General features: G+C 43.7%; 1 protein-coding gene and 1 pseudogene across 6 annotated transcripts in view; one reads left to right on the plus strand and one right to left on the minus strand.

The window, feature by feature from the left end:
- The first annotated feature begins 979 nt into the window (after positions 1 to 979).
- On the plus strand, positions 980 to 2,164 carry LOC135905137 (uncharacterized; annotated as a pseudogene).
- Positions 2,165 to 7,861: 5,697 nt separating this feature from the next.
- The window catches only part of LOC135905091 (A.superbus venom factor 1-like), a 312,000-nt gene continuing 302,987 nt past the window's right edge, over positions 7,862 to 16,874 (minus strand). For all 6 annotated transcript variants that reach the window (XM_065436075.1, XM_065436074.1, XM_065436073.1 and 3 more), the window contains 3 exons: positions 13,059 to 13,142; positions 10,420 to 10,564; positions 7,862 to 8,017 (listed from right to left, as the gene is read on the minus strand). In XM_065436075.1, the coding sequence (XP_065292147.1) occupies positions 7,876 to 8,017; positions 10,420 to 10,564; positions 13,059 to 13,142 (371 nt within the window). In that variant the 3' untranslated portion in view covers positions 7,862 to 7,875. The remainder of the gene's footprint in view (positions 8,018 to 10,419; positions 10,565 to 13,058; positions 13,143 to 16,874) is intronic.

Here is a 16,874-nt window from a genome sequence, read left to right on the forward strand (position 1 = left end):
CTGCTTGTATTTAGAGCCACTTTGTATGAGCATTCTTAAAGAACAAAATTTCCAAGGGTTTAAATTACTGACTCATGAGGTTCGGGTTCTTGCGTACGCAGATGACGTGGCCTTTTTATGCGAAGCATATTACGAGAGCACAACCCAGCTCCGCAGGCGCGGCGGTGTTGCCTTCAATGACCTTTGACCCCATGCCATACCACGTGACACCGTGACGTCACGACAGAGGAGAAACGGGGCTCCAACTCGCGCCGTCGGTCGCGGCGGTATATATGCAGCTGCGCTTGCCTCTGCTAGACATTTTCTAGGTGGCTTTGATCGGACGCAGTGAGCGTCGAGCAACGCAGCGTTCGGCGCGACAACGAAATTTCTAGGTGGCTTTGGCTCAACTTTTGCAAGATGGGCTGGGTGGGAATCGAACCAGGGTCTCCGGAGTGTGAGACGGAGACGCTACCACTGAGCCACGAGTACGATGCTTCAAAGCGGTACAAAAGCGCCTCTAGCGAATGCGGTGTTGCCTTAGAAACGAGCTGTTCTCGTGCGTCGCTTGCTCAGGCGCACATTTCGTTGCCGCGCCGAACGCTGCCTTGCTCGACGCTCACCGCGTCCAATGTGGGGCGCGTAGTCGCTGCACCGTAGCCCATTGTCTTACACCCCTTGGCGGGTCGACGGGAACGCTGTCGCGTTCCACTCTTGAAGGCGAAGCAGAGTAACGCATGAGTTGTTTCTTCGTCTAGCCGAACCAAATATAGCCAAGCAACAGCAGTTCACCAGGCTAAACAGTGGTTCAACAACTAAAACAAAGGCTAGTATGCTTCGCATCCTGGGCTTAATCTTAGCTAAGCCACAGCCATTTTTTTTTACCGATAAGAAGAGTGTAAAGACTGCTTTTGCAATTACAGAAGCATTTTGTGCGGCTTCTGATGCAAGCGTTAACATTGAAAAAAGTTCAGGTTTTTGGTTTGGATTATTGGCCACAATGCCATCACAATACGCAAGCATTCAATGGAAAGAAGATCTGCGTTATTTAGGAGTGCCTCTTTCACAGTATAGAAAAAGCAACGCTCATTGGTCGGGAGAAGTTGGCAAAATTCAACGTAAGGTGAATTCATGGCGAGGGCGGAATTTGTCAATGTTCCTTCGTGCTGAAGTGTGCAACGTGTTCTTAGCTTCCTGTCTTATGTATGTGCTACAAGTACTGCACTGCTCACGACTTCGCCTTCACGCACTGCATCGCGTATTTGCAACATTTATTTGGGGTTCGAGCTGTGAATCGATGCGGCGCGACAATCTGTTCCTCCCCCTTGAACGTGGTGGTCTAGGATTAGTACACCTCTTCGTCAGGCTAATTGTTTCTCGCCTGTTTTTCTTTCGAGACAGTGACCATCCGTTTTTGCGTGAAATGTTGCAACTCCGCTTAGTTCATTATGTTCCTAATATAGTAGCGTCATCAAATGTGAAAGTTGTCCCACAGGCTCTTTGGGGCTTTGTCAAGGAAGTTGACACATTTCTTTTTTGGGAAGTTAGATTCAGCCTGGAGTACGTGTTCACTGCGAGTCGAAAAGCAATTTCTGCGGCACTGGTGGACTCTATTTTCCCAGATCCTTTGTGTCGTGCACCTTATTTAAGCTGACCTTATCAGGATGTACTTAACCGCGTCCGAAAAATGTGTGTACCTCCTGGAGTAAAAACATTTTTCTTTAAATTACATTCGGAAACACTCCCTGCTAAAACTTGGTTGAATTCAAGGGGTTGCTTTGTGCCGTGGTCAACAAATTGTCGTCCCTCTCCACGTGCCGAAATCATAGATCACTGTTTCATAGACTGTAGCGACGCTGTATCTTTTTGGGGCATTCTCCAAAGGACGCTTAAAAAGGTCATTGACATGACTCCATATCCAATTAGGTTTCTACCGTTTAAGTTTACAGGTGGTCCTCTCTATGACATGTTCATAGTACTTGGTTTATATAGTCTATGGGATCTATGAGACTGTGTGATCACACAGTCTATAAGACTGTCTGATCGCCATGCCGAAGGCCCGCGATCTACAAAATCCTTCTTTCGCGAAAGTGCTGCCTATGTAAGAAGTGTGTACGCTGTGCAGAAACCTCCGCCAGACTGGATGCGCTTGTTTGATGCATGTGTGTGTTTGCCCGAGTTTTAAGTGTGTAGTGGTGTCAACTTTGTAATACACCTTCAGTTTTGCTTTCCATGTAATAAAAAAAGTACTTAGACTGAGGTGCACGTTAAAGAACCCCAAGTGGTCCGGGTTCCCCCACTACGGCGTGCCTCATAATCAGCTCCCAACATTAACCTCACTAATAATTAGGCGCGAGAGCTTTGTAATGAAGTGTTTTTTTGTACGTAGTTGTATTTTTCAGCTTTTGTATAGCTTTGCATGTCGCCAAATAAAATGTAACTCAATGTGCTGGTACTCTAGGTTAAACCCGCATCCGTGGTCCAGTTTACAAATCGACCAACTCACCTATGCATCAAAGTATGCCACATACTTCACAGCTCAAAACCACCATGGTCATTATCTAGGTACTCTATTTCAGCATATGTGCACCTAATTCACCCTTCAGGGCATCCCTGCGAGACCTTTTATAGATCTACGGAATGTCATAAACTTATCTTTTTTTCAATACCGCTTTGGTCTTCAGGTAAAGGTAAGTCGTTCGCGTTACAGTCTAGAGAGAACATGCGGAGATAAGACATGCTTTCACGGTCAATACCTTCTGTACAAGAAACGTCACGTGTATGAGCGCATCCTTGTAATGCATTTACCATTCTGAGACAGCTTGTGCAATTCAAAGTCTTCGGTAAACATTCTTGTGCTATGAATCTCAAAATAAATGTGCTATGAATCTCAGTCCCGTCAATCTGCATTCTCAATTTACTGAGTTTAGGAATATTTTTAAACATTCAGCTTATTTCTAGCCGTACCACCTAGTGATAAGTCGCCTGTACCCTTACATAAGAAGTTTGATTGATTTGCATGGAACTATTTTGCTCATATAGTATAACCTAACATTCTGCAGCTTCCTCCAACCATCACCCAGTTTCCCAAAAATTAGTGATTTGGTGAAAAGACATCGATATTTACATACATAATCCCTGTATACCATTTAACACTGCATTACAATGCATAAACGTGAAAACGGGCACCGGAATATCACAAGGTATCCAAACCTTAAGAGTCGCTTGTCTAGTGGCCTCAGTGACAAGCGCACTCTGATTAGTTAAGACGCTGTAAGCAATAAAACAGAGAGTTACTTAATGTACTATTTAAATTAGGATAATGCCGGATAAACAATGTATCCTGCATAAAATTGATACAGTAATGCAAACTGACACAAAACTGATTTGTGGTGTTGTCAAAAGTTACCAATTAGAATTAAAACTGATCTGTGGCTTCCCTAGCACAAAGAGCTCATTGTGGGCCCTGGAGCCCAGTTTTTATTGGGAGTCCCAACATTTCTGATAATCACAAAGGCTTGATTTTCACCCTGGAATATTTGGTCACAACCTTATGTGTTCAACTGGGACTCCCATGCAGAAAGTTGGTTGATCAGCCTACAGTTACGAAACTTCCTTCTTCGTGCCACCTCAGTGAAAGATACAGCTGCTTACACAGTGATTGACGGACTCAATGGTTTCTAGTACTGTTCTGCACGATTTAAAATAGCACATTAAATGTGTAAAACAAATTGTCCGTCATAATTATTACTCTCTTTTAAAATCAATCCATGCACCTAGGAGTAATTCACTGAGGGAGTACCGACACCAAATATATTGTGCCCCACTTTTGTGCTGTTTAGGTTGGCAACCCCACAGTTAGGTTCTGGGGCGTCCATTCGTTGAGCAGCACAATAAGTACATAACATTTTATGCAGCTAGTTTCAAATGTGCTCCAGGTGCAGGACTATTCTGTACGTGAAACCGCAGACTATTCATATCAATGTAACCCTAGTGGGAATTCATGCGGTGTCACGAACAACTAGACCTCAAAGACCTCAGCTGCAGGAGGGCGTTATCGTCGGTGACCGAACTTGTTTGATGCCACACTTGTTTGACAAGTATTGTGCACTAGTTCACTATAATCGCGAGACCCGTCGATCAAAAGGGTAATGTGAAAAGCAAGTGGATGGCTAAAATAGACCTGCCAAACAGAGTAAAAGGTGTGTCGAAATTAATATTTAGCGACATACAAAAAGTATTTTAAAAAGTGTTTTATAAAAATTTAGGACCTACAATTTTCTCTCAAATCTCTAACTTTTGAATTTTGTTGCCGCGTTTAAACTTCCACGGAGAATTGTTGTGTGCTCATATAAATTAAAAGAAAACAATAATTGAACAGCGGTAAATATTTCTTGTTTATTTCTCATTTCTCACCAAAAGTTCGTGGAGCTTACTGAGATAGTTTGTTCGATAACGCAAAGGACAGTGCTTTTCTCTTTGAGGCTCGCCTGAGGACAAAAACAAACAGGATCAAAGTATGAGCAACCAAATGAGGGACGCATTGGCTGTAGTAAAAATCGGGAGCCCACTGGGCATAATTCCAAGATATTCATCCAGAAACGATGACACTCAACGCCGATTGTATGCACAACAGCAGTCGAGATAAGCAAGGGCACGGAAGACATGGAGCCATGCTCGTTTGCGGCATAGGATCTTTCTAATGCAGCTAAAGAAACGATCAAGAAACTTGCTGGAAATGGTTCAAGTTAACTCTACTTGCTTCATTCTTTACAACTTTAAGAGAACCGCGAGTATCATTTTGCGAATAGCGCAAAATGTTCCTTCTATGTCTTCTTGAAAAGTTATTTCATCACTCGCTGTTACGCAACAAACTTGTTTCCCCACCTCCATATGTATCGCCCAGACTAGATCATATTCACAAAGTCGGCCTTCCATTATCCTGATCCAATGTCATTTGCAGCGGCCACGGTCGGAAGTCCCCAATTATCCAAGAACGCCATAGCTAACACTGAGTAACTAAGATCCTTTTTCTTCGCATTGTTCAACCTGCACTCACGAACGGCAACCAACTTTGTATATCTAGGTGCCATTCATTATTTGCTTTTGTATATAAGTTTTGTTTTCTTCAATTTACTGTTTTGCTTGTAATCACCACTCCCCTCTTTCATTCCGTAATGTCCATGGGAGTATGCCAAACGAATAAATAAATAAAACTCGCCGTCTCCATGAAAACTGCCAGCCTATACAAACATCACAAACACTGCGGAAGCCAGATGCGGGAGTCACGAGAGTCATGCGGGGAAAACAAATATAAAAGGGCGTGAGAGAGTCCAACATCCGAACAGAGTATACAAAGAAGGTTCACTTGCGCCTGCGTCACCGATACATACCACCTTTTTTGGTACCTAAGATGTTAACTGGGTAACAAGTTCATGTGACAAGATTTAAAAGCGAAAGTAAATAACCCTCAACATGGATAGCAATAATTGCTTACGTCGTTTCGAAGTAGGATGGCGATATTATTACTCCCTTTGGACAATCATAGGGCTCCAGAACGGATTTTCCGGGTTACTTGCCTACATACCCACTCGAGTCGCAGATATCGGTCACAGGAACCCCACCGCCCGGCGACATATGTTCGCCAAATGGGAACTCATGAGGCGCCCTCGTTAGATTAAAGGCCATCCCCACAGAGACCAGGGTCAATCGCGCAGGGTAAGCAGGCTTGCCGACGATTGCTTGTGCCATATGATGTGCATCAACCTGGGCCACCAATCTCGGCAACATCTACCTTCGTAGTTGATGTCTCCCACAAGCCAGCCGAGCGTTTTACTATCTTGAACATGGCTTCTGGTGGTTGTAGCTTAGCTTAGAGCTGCATTTGTGTATTTATTAAGACGGAATCCTTAGACCACTCCTGGGACGAAAAAATCCTATGCCCGGTGTTATGGCACCGAAATTCATAGGGAATCGCACCAACGACGATTGGTGGGAGTCGAACCCACAACCTTTGGGGGGACCACGATCGATGGTCTAACTAACGACATGTGGCGCAAATTAAGGTACTCGAACCGCGTTGCACGTATGCGCCAACAATCCAATCTGTACTCTTATAAAGATACGGTGGATTTATATGGACAAATCTCTTGTGTAACCGAATTCCGCAATGCTTCACACTACGTTATGATTACAGCGCTTAGAATACGCACTCAGCTGTTTATTGCACACTAATACCCTCCCATGATCGATTAATTGTGCTAGGTGGGATCCTGCGCAAACAGGACAGAGAATCGCACTTCTACTACATTGCATTATACTTCGGCGGCAACCACGGCTGGTCCACCTGATGGCTCGCTACTCTAAAGAAAAAGGCTCGAGCTATTAAAATGTTATCGAATAAAGTTAAGCTTGGAGCAGAATGTTGGCAAGTGCACAAGAACGGCCCTTGAAAACGCCACGAATAGGCCTTGAAAACGACTGACGACGAGGACGCAGAAACAGATACAGACGGCCGCTCTGTGTTTCTTCGTATCTGTTTCTTTTCTACGCCCTCGTCAGTCTCGATTAGACATCGGAGCACAATATCTCGCTCACATATCAACAAGTAAATATTGTTGAACGAATAAAGGGTGCATATTAATTAGGGATGTGAAACGTTTCGTTTACTAACAGTTAGCAACCAAACAGGAAGGTGGGGAGCTCAAACTAAATAAAAATGACTGAATAAAATAAATGCTGAATAGATAATGCATATCAACTTCACACAGTCTTACGTGTGAACAGTACCAAAACGTCTTCCACTGTTCCTAGACGCTTTTCCGAAACTTCACTGAGTGAAAGACACTTCACGAACACCTAAAAAAAAAAAGGAAAGAACATCTTTTGCTACAGGTAATGAGCGGTGGAGGCGTATCGTTGAAGTGGCTGTAACAATTTTGTCCACAATTTACGTCTGTTTCTCTGCTAAGAAATAGTTTTCTGCAATCGTGGCACTAAATAATATTTTATAGTGAAGTAATTTGTGGAATAATGTATACTTTCAACGTATGAGCTTGAAGCCTGCTTCTGAAAGCCCCATGTCCAGTAGGATTTGTGCGGCTTCTATCTGCAGCTCCTAGGTTTTCTCGGTAAGGCACACTGCACAGAATGGTTACCATCGAGGCTTTTGTTCAGCGTTCCCATGTGAGCAAGGCTTACGCTTGGGATCCACAACGGAAATAAATTTGGGTGGTATAAGGTTTTTATGCAATAAGTTACAGGGGTACAAGGTCTTTACGTTGTGTTCCAATTGGGATCGCAACCAATCAAATGGCTGAAAGCTGAGATGTACGTGACTGTCGCTTTCAATGCCAAAAAAGGCTAGTATGCATGCTTTGAACTCTTGTATTTTTTTCATACAGGGCTGGGCTGGACCGTATAGCTGTGCCATTTTATTGGAGGTGCTGCAACCATAGATAATTCCTTACCCTGCGGCCGAAGATATTGGTTTTTGAAAGACAAAACATACACTAAAGGCGCCATTTTCACCAGTTCGTCTAAATTTGTTCTTTGCCGATCTTCTTTTTCTCCAGGCATCATCCTTTTATAGACACCGGCATAGCAGTGTGTCCTCTGCGGCTGAAAAGTTTGTAGAAACGCTACCTTCGCTTAATTCTCAATTTATTGTGTTGTTTGCAATTTCCAACAATTCTTCATTAATATTTATTTTTCATTTTAGGCAACGCTTACCTTACCTTAATGACACCAATACATTATTGACTATAGCGGGCGAATATGTAACACTACTGTAAGGAAATGAAAGTAATCATGGGGCTATAGACATAAAACGGCGTTTGTTCACCCGCTCGTAACGGCAGCTTTGAACACCAAGAACAAGTGGCCGTTCTGAAACATTTATTCATTACAGCCACCCTCGCTGGTAAACCCGTCCGAGAGCCACTGTATGCTTTTTTGCACACTTCTTTCTTTAGCTGGCAGTGTGGAACCACTTGAAGTATGGTAGATCCGAACTCTGTGATTCAGCGGGTACCTGACGCTGAAAAGCAAGAACGAAAACAAAAATAGTTAGTAGCATCACGTTTTGGAGACACTGTTTCGGTAGGACCTAAAAATTCACTTGGTTCCCGACGTGACAATGCAAAAAGTAAGGTTGGAGTGAAAATATATAAATTTTACATGGGTCATTATGGTGCGAGAAATTTCAACAAAATAGAGAGGAAGACAGCTATTTATGTAAAAGCAGGGTGGTTTGCCGGAGTAGACATACTTGATTATACAATCTGGTCTGCCACGGTGGAGGGGAGGGGACAGGAAGTCGACAGATAAATGAGGGCAGAAAAAAAAAACGAGAAATGGACCACAACGCTACATGATATCTAAATTTCACATTGGAGTCCGCCTTGTCCGAATGTATGGGTCGTCTTGATTTCACTTTTTGACTTTTTATTGCGCGAGCGCATTATATGCCCCATCACGCGAAAATCCCGCATCGCAGTGACCAAGACATGGTTCCAGAAATGTCAGAGGGTGCAGAGAGAAAAACACGTCAAAAAAACGCTCGGGGTGACGTCAAAGATCTCATGATGGTTCGTGAAAACAACGTAAATCAATGGCTTCAGAAAGAACATGTGGTAGATTTTGGTCTGGGTGGGAATCGAACCCGGGCCTCTGCGGTTCGAGACGAGCCCTCCTCCCCGACGCCAGGGAGGCTCCGTGGTTCTGATACCGTGTGTGCCTGGCGCTTACGTCAGTGGACACGTAATGGCGCAGCCGATGGGCAGCAGATGGCGCCACGTTACCAGTGTATGTGTGCATGTACCTGATTGTTACCTACCAAGGCCACGGCATCGCTGCTTTTTCACGGCGATGCCCACCCGTTACAAAGGGCGGGGCCACTACATCCAATCCAATCCAATCCAATCCAATCCAATAAAATGCACACGCAGCCTCTCGCGCGTCGCTTGCTGTTCAGATTTCGTCGGTCAGGGTTGGCTTTAATCAGCAAACTCTGATCATATGTAATGCTAGAGCGACTATAATGCTTTCGCAATTGGACACGTAAGCAGCCTTAAGTGCGTTTGCCAAAGTTTTGATGCGCACTAATGTCCGAACGAGGGCTAGATTTTCTGGAGACAGGCTAGCGATTCAGGCCAGTCAAACAACAACAACAACAACAACAACAACAACAACAACAACAACAACAAAAAAAACAAATCGAGCGCTTGACGTTGCGCTGATAGGGAGTGTCACAGACCTAACATATGCGTAAATATCATAGGGTCCTGAGAGATTATTTCCATGCTTATTTGCCTCCTGTATGGCCATTCCCCCACTGTGCACTCTACAGTTTATAATTATGTGCTCGTTCAACAGAGCCAAAGTTGTCACAAACAGGGGCTTGCAGTTTCGCCAAGGCGGTAGAGAAGACCTGGCCCGCTGGACACGCCACGTTCATTTGTAGCCGATGGTAGTATGCTTCTAAATCACGAGTTTGAAGTTCAGGTCAAATACCAGAAATTCAGTCACGTGCTGAAATTTGCAGTTACGTATTTCAGAATTGCATTGAGTCGACAGTAAACGAGGCACTTGATAACACAGTTGAATAAGCGGTGATGAAAAAGGGTCTGTAAGGGGCGCGGATGAAGGTAATACAGGAGCAGGGCACCGGTTTCCTTATATCACAGCGCGTTAGGCAAGTGTACAAATGCAATGTCAATGGCCGGCCATGCATGATGGTGCGGCCGCGCCAACAAACGACAACTTCGTACTTTTCTGTGGAATCCTTTCATTCCATGCGAAAGACAAGGAGTCCATATGTAATTGCATATGGACTCCATGTCCTCTAGTTACATCATCTGTGACGCACACGAGAAATTAATAATACTGGACCGTGAAAAACGCTAAAAGACTATGTATCTATATAGGCTGCATACTTGCGTTTAGCATGTGATAAATGTATTTTGTCTGAATGAGAATATTTGCATTGCACTAATAGGTAATGTTACATTTGTGCTCGTCACGAAAAAATTCAGGCACTTCCTGGCCCTCAAGAATGAATTTAAATCTGCCTACTTTCGCTTTGTATGAACTTTGGATTGGCAGGTTTACCTGCTCTCATCTCATGGCATCTTTCGAAACACTCAGGCATTACAAGTGAAACTTTTGCATCTCAGTGAATGGGGCTTCTTGGAACACTGACCCTCGTTTGAAAATTCACACGCAGAGCGTTGTTCTCAGAGGCAGCTTTTTGTTTAAGGTGACTACACATGACGTCACAATCACGCTTTCTCTCGCCTAAGCGTAGCGTTCAAACACGCAAGCTCAGATTCGGTATGTCGCCAAATCGAGACAGCAGGCTAGACGGTATCGAGTTTACAGACAGAAGGCCGCATTTTCTCGGGTGAGAAAAGGCGCACCATGGAGGCGCAGTACGCCTACCTTAAACCTCCATCCGTGATGTCGTCATCGCTGTCCTTGCCGAATATGACGTATTGACGTCCGACGGCGAGGTTCGACGTGTTGCACAACTGGCGGCCAAGAAAAAGTCGCGTTTGGTTTTGAAGAGTACGGCTATTTTCTTCACCTAAAATTTGAAATTCAGAGACAGGTCATAACGTGCGACAGGTAAAGCAATCATAATTTTTCAGCTGGATTTCTGGAAGAGGCTAACATCCCTTGCACGACAAACCGAAATGCATAATTGATTGATTTTGACTATTTTCTCGCCAATAACCTTACGGCACGTAATACCATTTTCGAATTGTAGCCGGCGAGTTTGCTATGCTCACAATCACTAAAAACAAATTCTGACGTTGGCACCAGTTTTTAGAATGTGCGCCATCAAATTGCGGTGAAAACGCGCTGTTGTTCTACTAACTTTATTTTAACAAAGCGGCGTTTCTTACATTAAAGCACAAAGCTTACTGGGGCCACAATGTATTTGCTCGCACAGTTCGGGAAAGAATTCTTAAACATATGTCCTTTCAAGTGGGTACGCCTCAAAAACTCGGCGGCTACAATGTCTGAAATTCCAACATTTGCCACACAAATAATTTAAATCTTAATTAGTGGAATTTTTCTAGTTCAACGATTACGTATTTTCGTTTCTCGTATCAGGAATGTCAGCCTCCAAGCAATCCATCTCAATAAGTACGTTGAAATAAGCTCTGTGGTACGAGCGATTATTTTTGGCCCAGAAGAAGGCCGACAAAAACTCAGTCAGATACACACATAAAACACCACGGCGGACTTATTTGACTACACAAACAGACACGTTAGAGACTCTTTTTTGCAAGGATTAAAAAAAAAAAACTGGCTGTGGCTTAGCTAAGGCTAAGCCCAGGATGCGAAGCATACTAGCCTTTATTTTAACGCGACAGCGTTAAGGAGCTCGTGTCGCAGAAAAGCCGGTGTCGTCGGCGTCGGCTCAGGCGTGCGGCGCTTGCTCAGGCGCACATTTCGTTGTCGCGCCGAACGCTGCGTTGCTCGACGCTCACCGCGTCCGATGGGGGGCGCGTTGTCGCTGCGCCGTAGCAAAGCCACCTAGAAACAGTCTCTGTAGCACGCCGCAACCTTCGCTTCTCATTCCAACGAGCAGCTCTGTCTCCAGGAGGCATCTCACCTCGTGAGTGTCTAGCAGAGGCAAGCGCAGCTTCTGATATACCGCCGCGACGCCGCGAGCGACGGCGCGAGTTGGAGCCCCGTTGCTCCTCTGTCGTGACGTCACGGTGTCACGTGGTCAGCCTTGAAGGCGACGCCGCGAGCGACGGCGCGAGTTGGAGCCCCGTTTCTCCTCTGTCGTGACGTCATGGTGTCACGTGGTATTGAAGGCGACACCGCCGCGCCTGAGGAGCTGGGTTGAGCTCTCGCAATATGCTTCGCATAAAAAACACTCCTAGCCTCATGGTCATGTGGCCGCAGCGCGCGAATGGCGTCCTCTGACATGCACACCCCTGCACCAATTAAAACAGCTAATAGTGGCCATTATTCTTGCATGCGTCATATTCCATACGAAAATTGAGTAGTTACTTTACGCTACCCGCTGTGATGGAGCAGAGGCTCTGACGGTCTCTTGTGTAACACGAGGTCTACACGTCGGCTCCCGCCCACGACAGCCGCCATTTCGATGACGCAAAATGAAAAAAAAAACGCTCAAATGCTTACATTCAGGTGCACATGAAAGAACGCCAGGTGCTACAAAATTAATCCGGAGCCCCTCTACAACATCGTGTCTCGTACATTTATCTTTACATTGAGCCGTCAAAGGGATTCCAAAGAGAGAAACAAAAATTGATCTGTGCTCATAAATTATTCTCTGTCACACCACGCACACAAAATTGACGCTCTTACCGCTGGAGTGGGCTTAGGAAGCAAAGAAAGATGCAAAAACGAAATGCAGGTGGTGGAGAAGCCGCACTGAAGTTCTCGCGCTGCAGCTCGCTGTGACGTCATGCTTTCTGACGGCATTTGCTCGGAAATCTAGATTTTTTCTCGGCAAAGATAGAGTACATTAAACATTAAAGAAAAAGAACCGAAAACTCAATTTATGAAGGCTCGAGAAACGTTTACTGAGCCCACAACTGTCCAAATACAAAAAAAAAGCCACAGAACACCTTTTGAAATTTTGGCACATAACACTGATGTGTCTGCACTGGGATTCTGGCGCGATATTGAAGAAACATTTGCATAGGATGATAATTTTATCTTCTAATAATCAAAGTGTTATCGTACACTGTTACCATACCCTGTCAGTTTAAACTGGTCCTCTTTAGCGCCCATTAAAGCTAAATAAATAAATAAATGAATGAATGAATGAATTGCTCTGGTTTGCCTAAACATATTTTAGGCTAAATGAGTGATTAGAAAGCACGCCAAAACACTTATCTTGACCGAATATGTACTTGAGGAACCAGATATTGCTTTCCATCATTCATTTTGTGTGCTCAACACCGCTTCAGTGTCCCTGGGGGGAATGGCCTCAGCAGCTTCTCTAGTGGATCGTATCAGTCATCTTCATAGCGTTTCAAATCACTATATCCCCGAGCCAAACCCTTACAGCGTACGCAGTACACACTTACCTTCTTTTATAACTTTGTCGATGTGGAACGCTAAGTGCCTATAACCTGCGAGGACGTAGTTTGCAGAAACGTTTCCTTGCCACACTGCGTTAAATTAAAGTGAAAGCAGGACGTACAGTGTTAGGCAATAATCATCAAGTGCAGAGTACAATTCACGAGCGGCTTTTGTATTCTGCTATAGTGATAATGGCAAACTGAAGGTGCATCACTCGAAGAATGTGCCTTTTAAATTCGCGTGTAGCTATTCCATCAGAGGCGTTAGTGGGTCTCACAGCAAAATGACAGTTTCCGGAGTGGGTTTGAAGGCGTACGTTTTTCATGGCTGATTGGCGATGAGCAACATGACCTATAGAAGGCTATGGTCGTCGCTTGTTTATGCACAATAAGGAATCTCGAAATCTCAATTTATATCTGCGCACATATTGCTCTTTACAAAAAAAGTCACTTTACTTTGACCTGTATTGTCAAGCGAAAGAGGATTACAGCTTTGTGTTTAATATGTTCATGTTATAGCCTTGTTTACTACTAGGAAGTAGAACTGTAAAGGGAGGGAGGCTTCGCACACAGAGACTAACCATCTGATGGCGGGCCAGTTCTAACCGTCAACCTTATTCCCTTCCCATTCACCTTTTCTGCCAAACTGACTGAAATGATCACCGTCTTCATAAACATACATTCATGTTCAATTTCATGTACATCTTCTCTTCAGAGTACAGCTTTCGTGTTTGTGTGTGTGTGTGTTGTGCCGAATGTGACTACAATATTGTGACTTTATTCACTGTGGACATGGTGAATCACTGCTTCTGTGCCTGCCAAGCCCTGTCACACCTCTCAAGCTTCATCAGGCCTGGAACACGTACTATGTACAAGGGATGCTTAAAGGAACCATCATAGCAATAATATTGGTCAATTTGTTGGCTGGCCAACTTAACAGCGACGACAGGTAATCGGAAAGGTAGAAGGTCTAATGCTACCGCCCACCGTAACATGGGTTGACACGAGTCCGCTTCTTTATGAAAGAGTCTTTCACATTGGCTATTCTTCAAACCATGTTCATGAGAAGAAAAACATAAGGCATTAGCAACGACGAATATTTATGCCACCCGCATAAGCTGCCTTCGTGAAAACGTTGGTGGTGGTCAGAAAAAAAAATATTTTACGGTACACGGCAATCACCTAATTGAAAGTGATAGTTCACAATTCTTTGGATTACGATTCAAATATGGTTGAGCGCTCAAAATGTGCCTCGTGATGCACTTTCGAGGGGGGGGGGGGCGACTTCAGCTAACGTTAGTGCGTACACCTAAAAGAACGTTACCCCGTAATTGTGCGCTTCGCGGTTCCAATACGATTTTCAAATTTATGCTTTCAAGTGTACCAGAGGCAAGTTCCATTGCGAGTGCTTTACAGGAAGCAAAGTTACAAATCTAGCATTGAGGTGCTTCGGCTCCTAGGTGTATCGCTTCTCATCTCATGAGGTGCTTTGTTAAATGTGTCGCGACGGAATTCGCTGACACGGGCCTTTCACGTTGAACTGTATTCGCGATTGCCGCATCCTAATTACAAACGTAGAGAGCTCAGTCATGAAGAAACACTTCTCATGACCGCATAAACCAATAAGTTGTGGTGAGCGGTCCGACCTTGAGGAAGAAGAAATTCAGACAAATAGACAAAACAGTGACGACGCTGATGATGAAAACGATGATGATCACTACGAGAATGATCACGGTGGCGGCGCTGGCGGCAAGAACAATGGCTTGAGTGTCCACGTATACCACACAAGAAACCTCTTGAACATACATGAACAATAGCACCACCTGAATGTTCTTCGACGTTACGTCGTAAGGAACAAAATCTTGTGTAATACTTCATGTGGGATGCAAAATTGTGGAATTCTTCTGTTTAATTACGCGGACCATGTGTTCAGAACTTAACCGAGTCCTTTGTAGTCCTTTATATATATTTCGTGCATCTGGAAACACCCCTTTCTACTGCTACTCCGTAAGCGAACTTCTCATTGACTCTGTCCGTTCTATAGAATACCTAGGCGTCTACCCTTATTCAAGACTAATGTAGACTAATACGTTGCTAACAAAGCTTTGAAAAAATTTTGTGCTCTAATACGGCTTTAAAAATGAGCCGACAAAAGCACAAGACAAAGTTTATACCTCATTGATCAGGTTGTCTGTAAAGTGTAGTTTTGTTGTATGGAACCCCTACGTCATATATCTTAGCTGCATGCTATAGAATTGATACAAATAAAGCAGCACAATATATCACTTCAAATTGCGTTAACCAGAGAGTGAGAAGACGGAAAACGTCTATTCCCGTTGAGTCACTAGAAGCGTTCACGCGAGTTGAGCATCTAACTCTTTTTCTTCACTCATTGTACCATAGTGACGCCTATTTTGCTCACGGACATATTTTTCTGACACGTCACATTTCATTTTCTGCTCGCCATGCAGGAAAATTTAGACCTGTATATGCCAGAACAAAAAACAACAACATTAAAATGCCCCGCTTCTTTTATCGATTACCTAGTGAAATTCATTGTCATCGAGCATAGCCATGATAATGAGTTCATCTTCTTTATGGTCGGCGTTACTAACCTTTGTAAAAAGCGATGTTTTCTAACCGACTTTGTGGGCTTTGTTTTACTTTCTGTGTATTATGTTGTATTGCATTCTCCATGTCCTGCTGACATTTTTGACGCTGAATATCTTGCTTGTTTTGGGACTGTTATACTTGCACATGCCATGTCAACTTGTGTTCTGCCGACTTCTTGCTTTTTGAGTTATGTTGACTATTCGGGTTGTTCTATTTGTTGTCTTATATGCACTTGGGTTGTTACTTTTTATTTCACGTAACTTTCACTTTCATGTAAGGCCCTCTATTGTGCCCTTATGGTAAATAAACGAAATCAAATGAAATAAATATCGCATGTTTCATAAACTCCCCTAAGGTAACGCTGGTTGAAATATGACGTGGATAGGACATGTTACGGGGCAAGCTCCTGAAGTTGTCTTAGGATGAAGCTTTTCCTCGGAGTGTCCCATAATAGTGAACTGAAACGTAGAAAATCTTTTGCTCAGCCGCCAATACACCAATTTTAATAAAGGCTTTTTGCATTTAAACAAAAGAAAAACAGGAATTACGACTGCTAGGCTCATTTTTTTTATTAGGGTCCTCAATATGTCTTTTTCTTTAGAAAAGCTATAGCATAAGGCTTAGGAAAAAAGAACCGTCGGTAACAAAAACAACGACATCACAACCACTTAAACTCCAGCTATTAACACATTGGAAAAAAAAATTGGTGCGTTATACACGACTCTAAAGTGTTCTTTAAGATTAGAGTAGCACTCATGCAAGAACATCGTAAACATTAAAACAGTTGCACTTACACAATAAACTCGGGTATCATTTCTGTCACAGTCCGTTGCTCTGGCAAACCCAGTTTATAGAAATGCGACATCTCCTTGTGGCAGAGACTTCTGTGTGTTATGAAATTTTTTTTTCCTTACAAATTTTCGGCAGCCTCTGCGAAGACGATGCGTGGTAAATAGAAATTCCGCTCCCTGCAGTCAATTGAATTCCACTTTCCCTTTCGATGCAACGAGTTCCAATCAAATAAGACCAGCATTTGTCTAATTAGAGCATAAGTTCCTTTCAGATGTACCATTTCAATATCGATATCAAAGTTGTCTGCGATTCGAAGGTCCATCTTAAGTGTTCACGAGCTAGTGTCATGTCATCTTAACCTTCCCTAATCTCAACTTCAACATGTAGGAGAAAAGATATCCCTATATTCATCTGTCC

This window comes from Dermacentor albipictus, chromosome 6 (genome assembly GCF_038994185.2).
Source record: "Dermacentor albipictus isolate Rhodes 1998 colony chromosome 6, USDA_Dalb.pri_finalv2, whole genome shotgun sequence".
NCBI classification, from domain to species: domain Eukaryota; kingdom Metazoa; phylum Arthropoda; class Arachnida; order Ixodida; family Ixodidae; genus Dermacentor; species Dermacentor albipictus.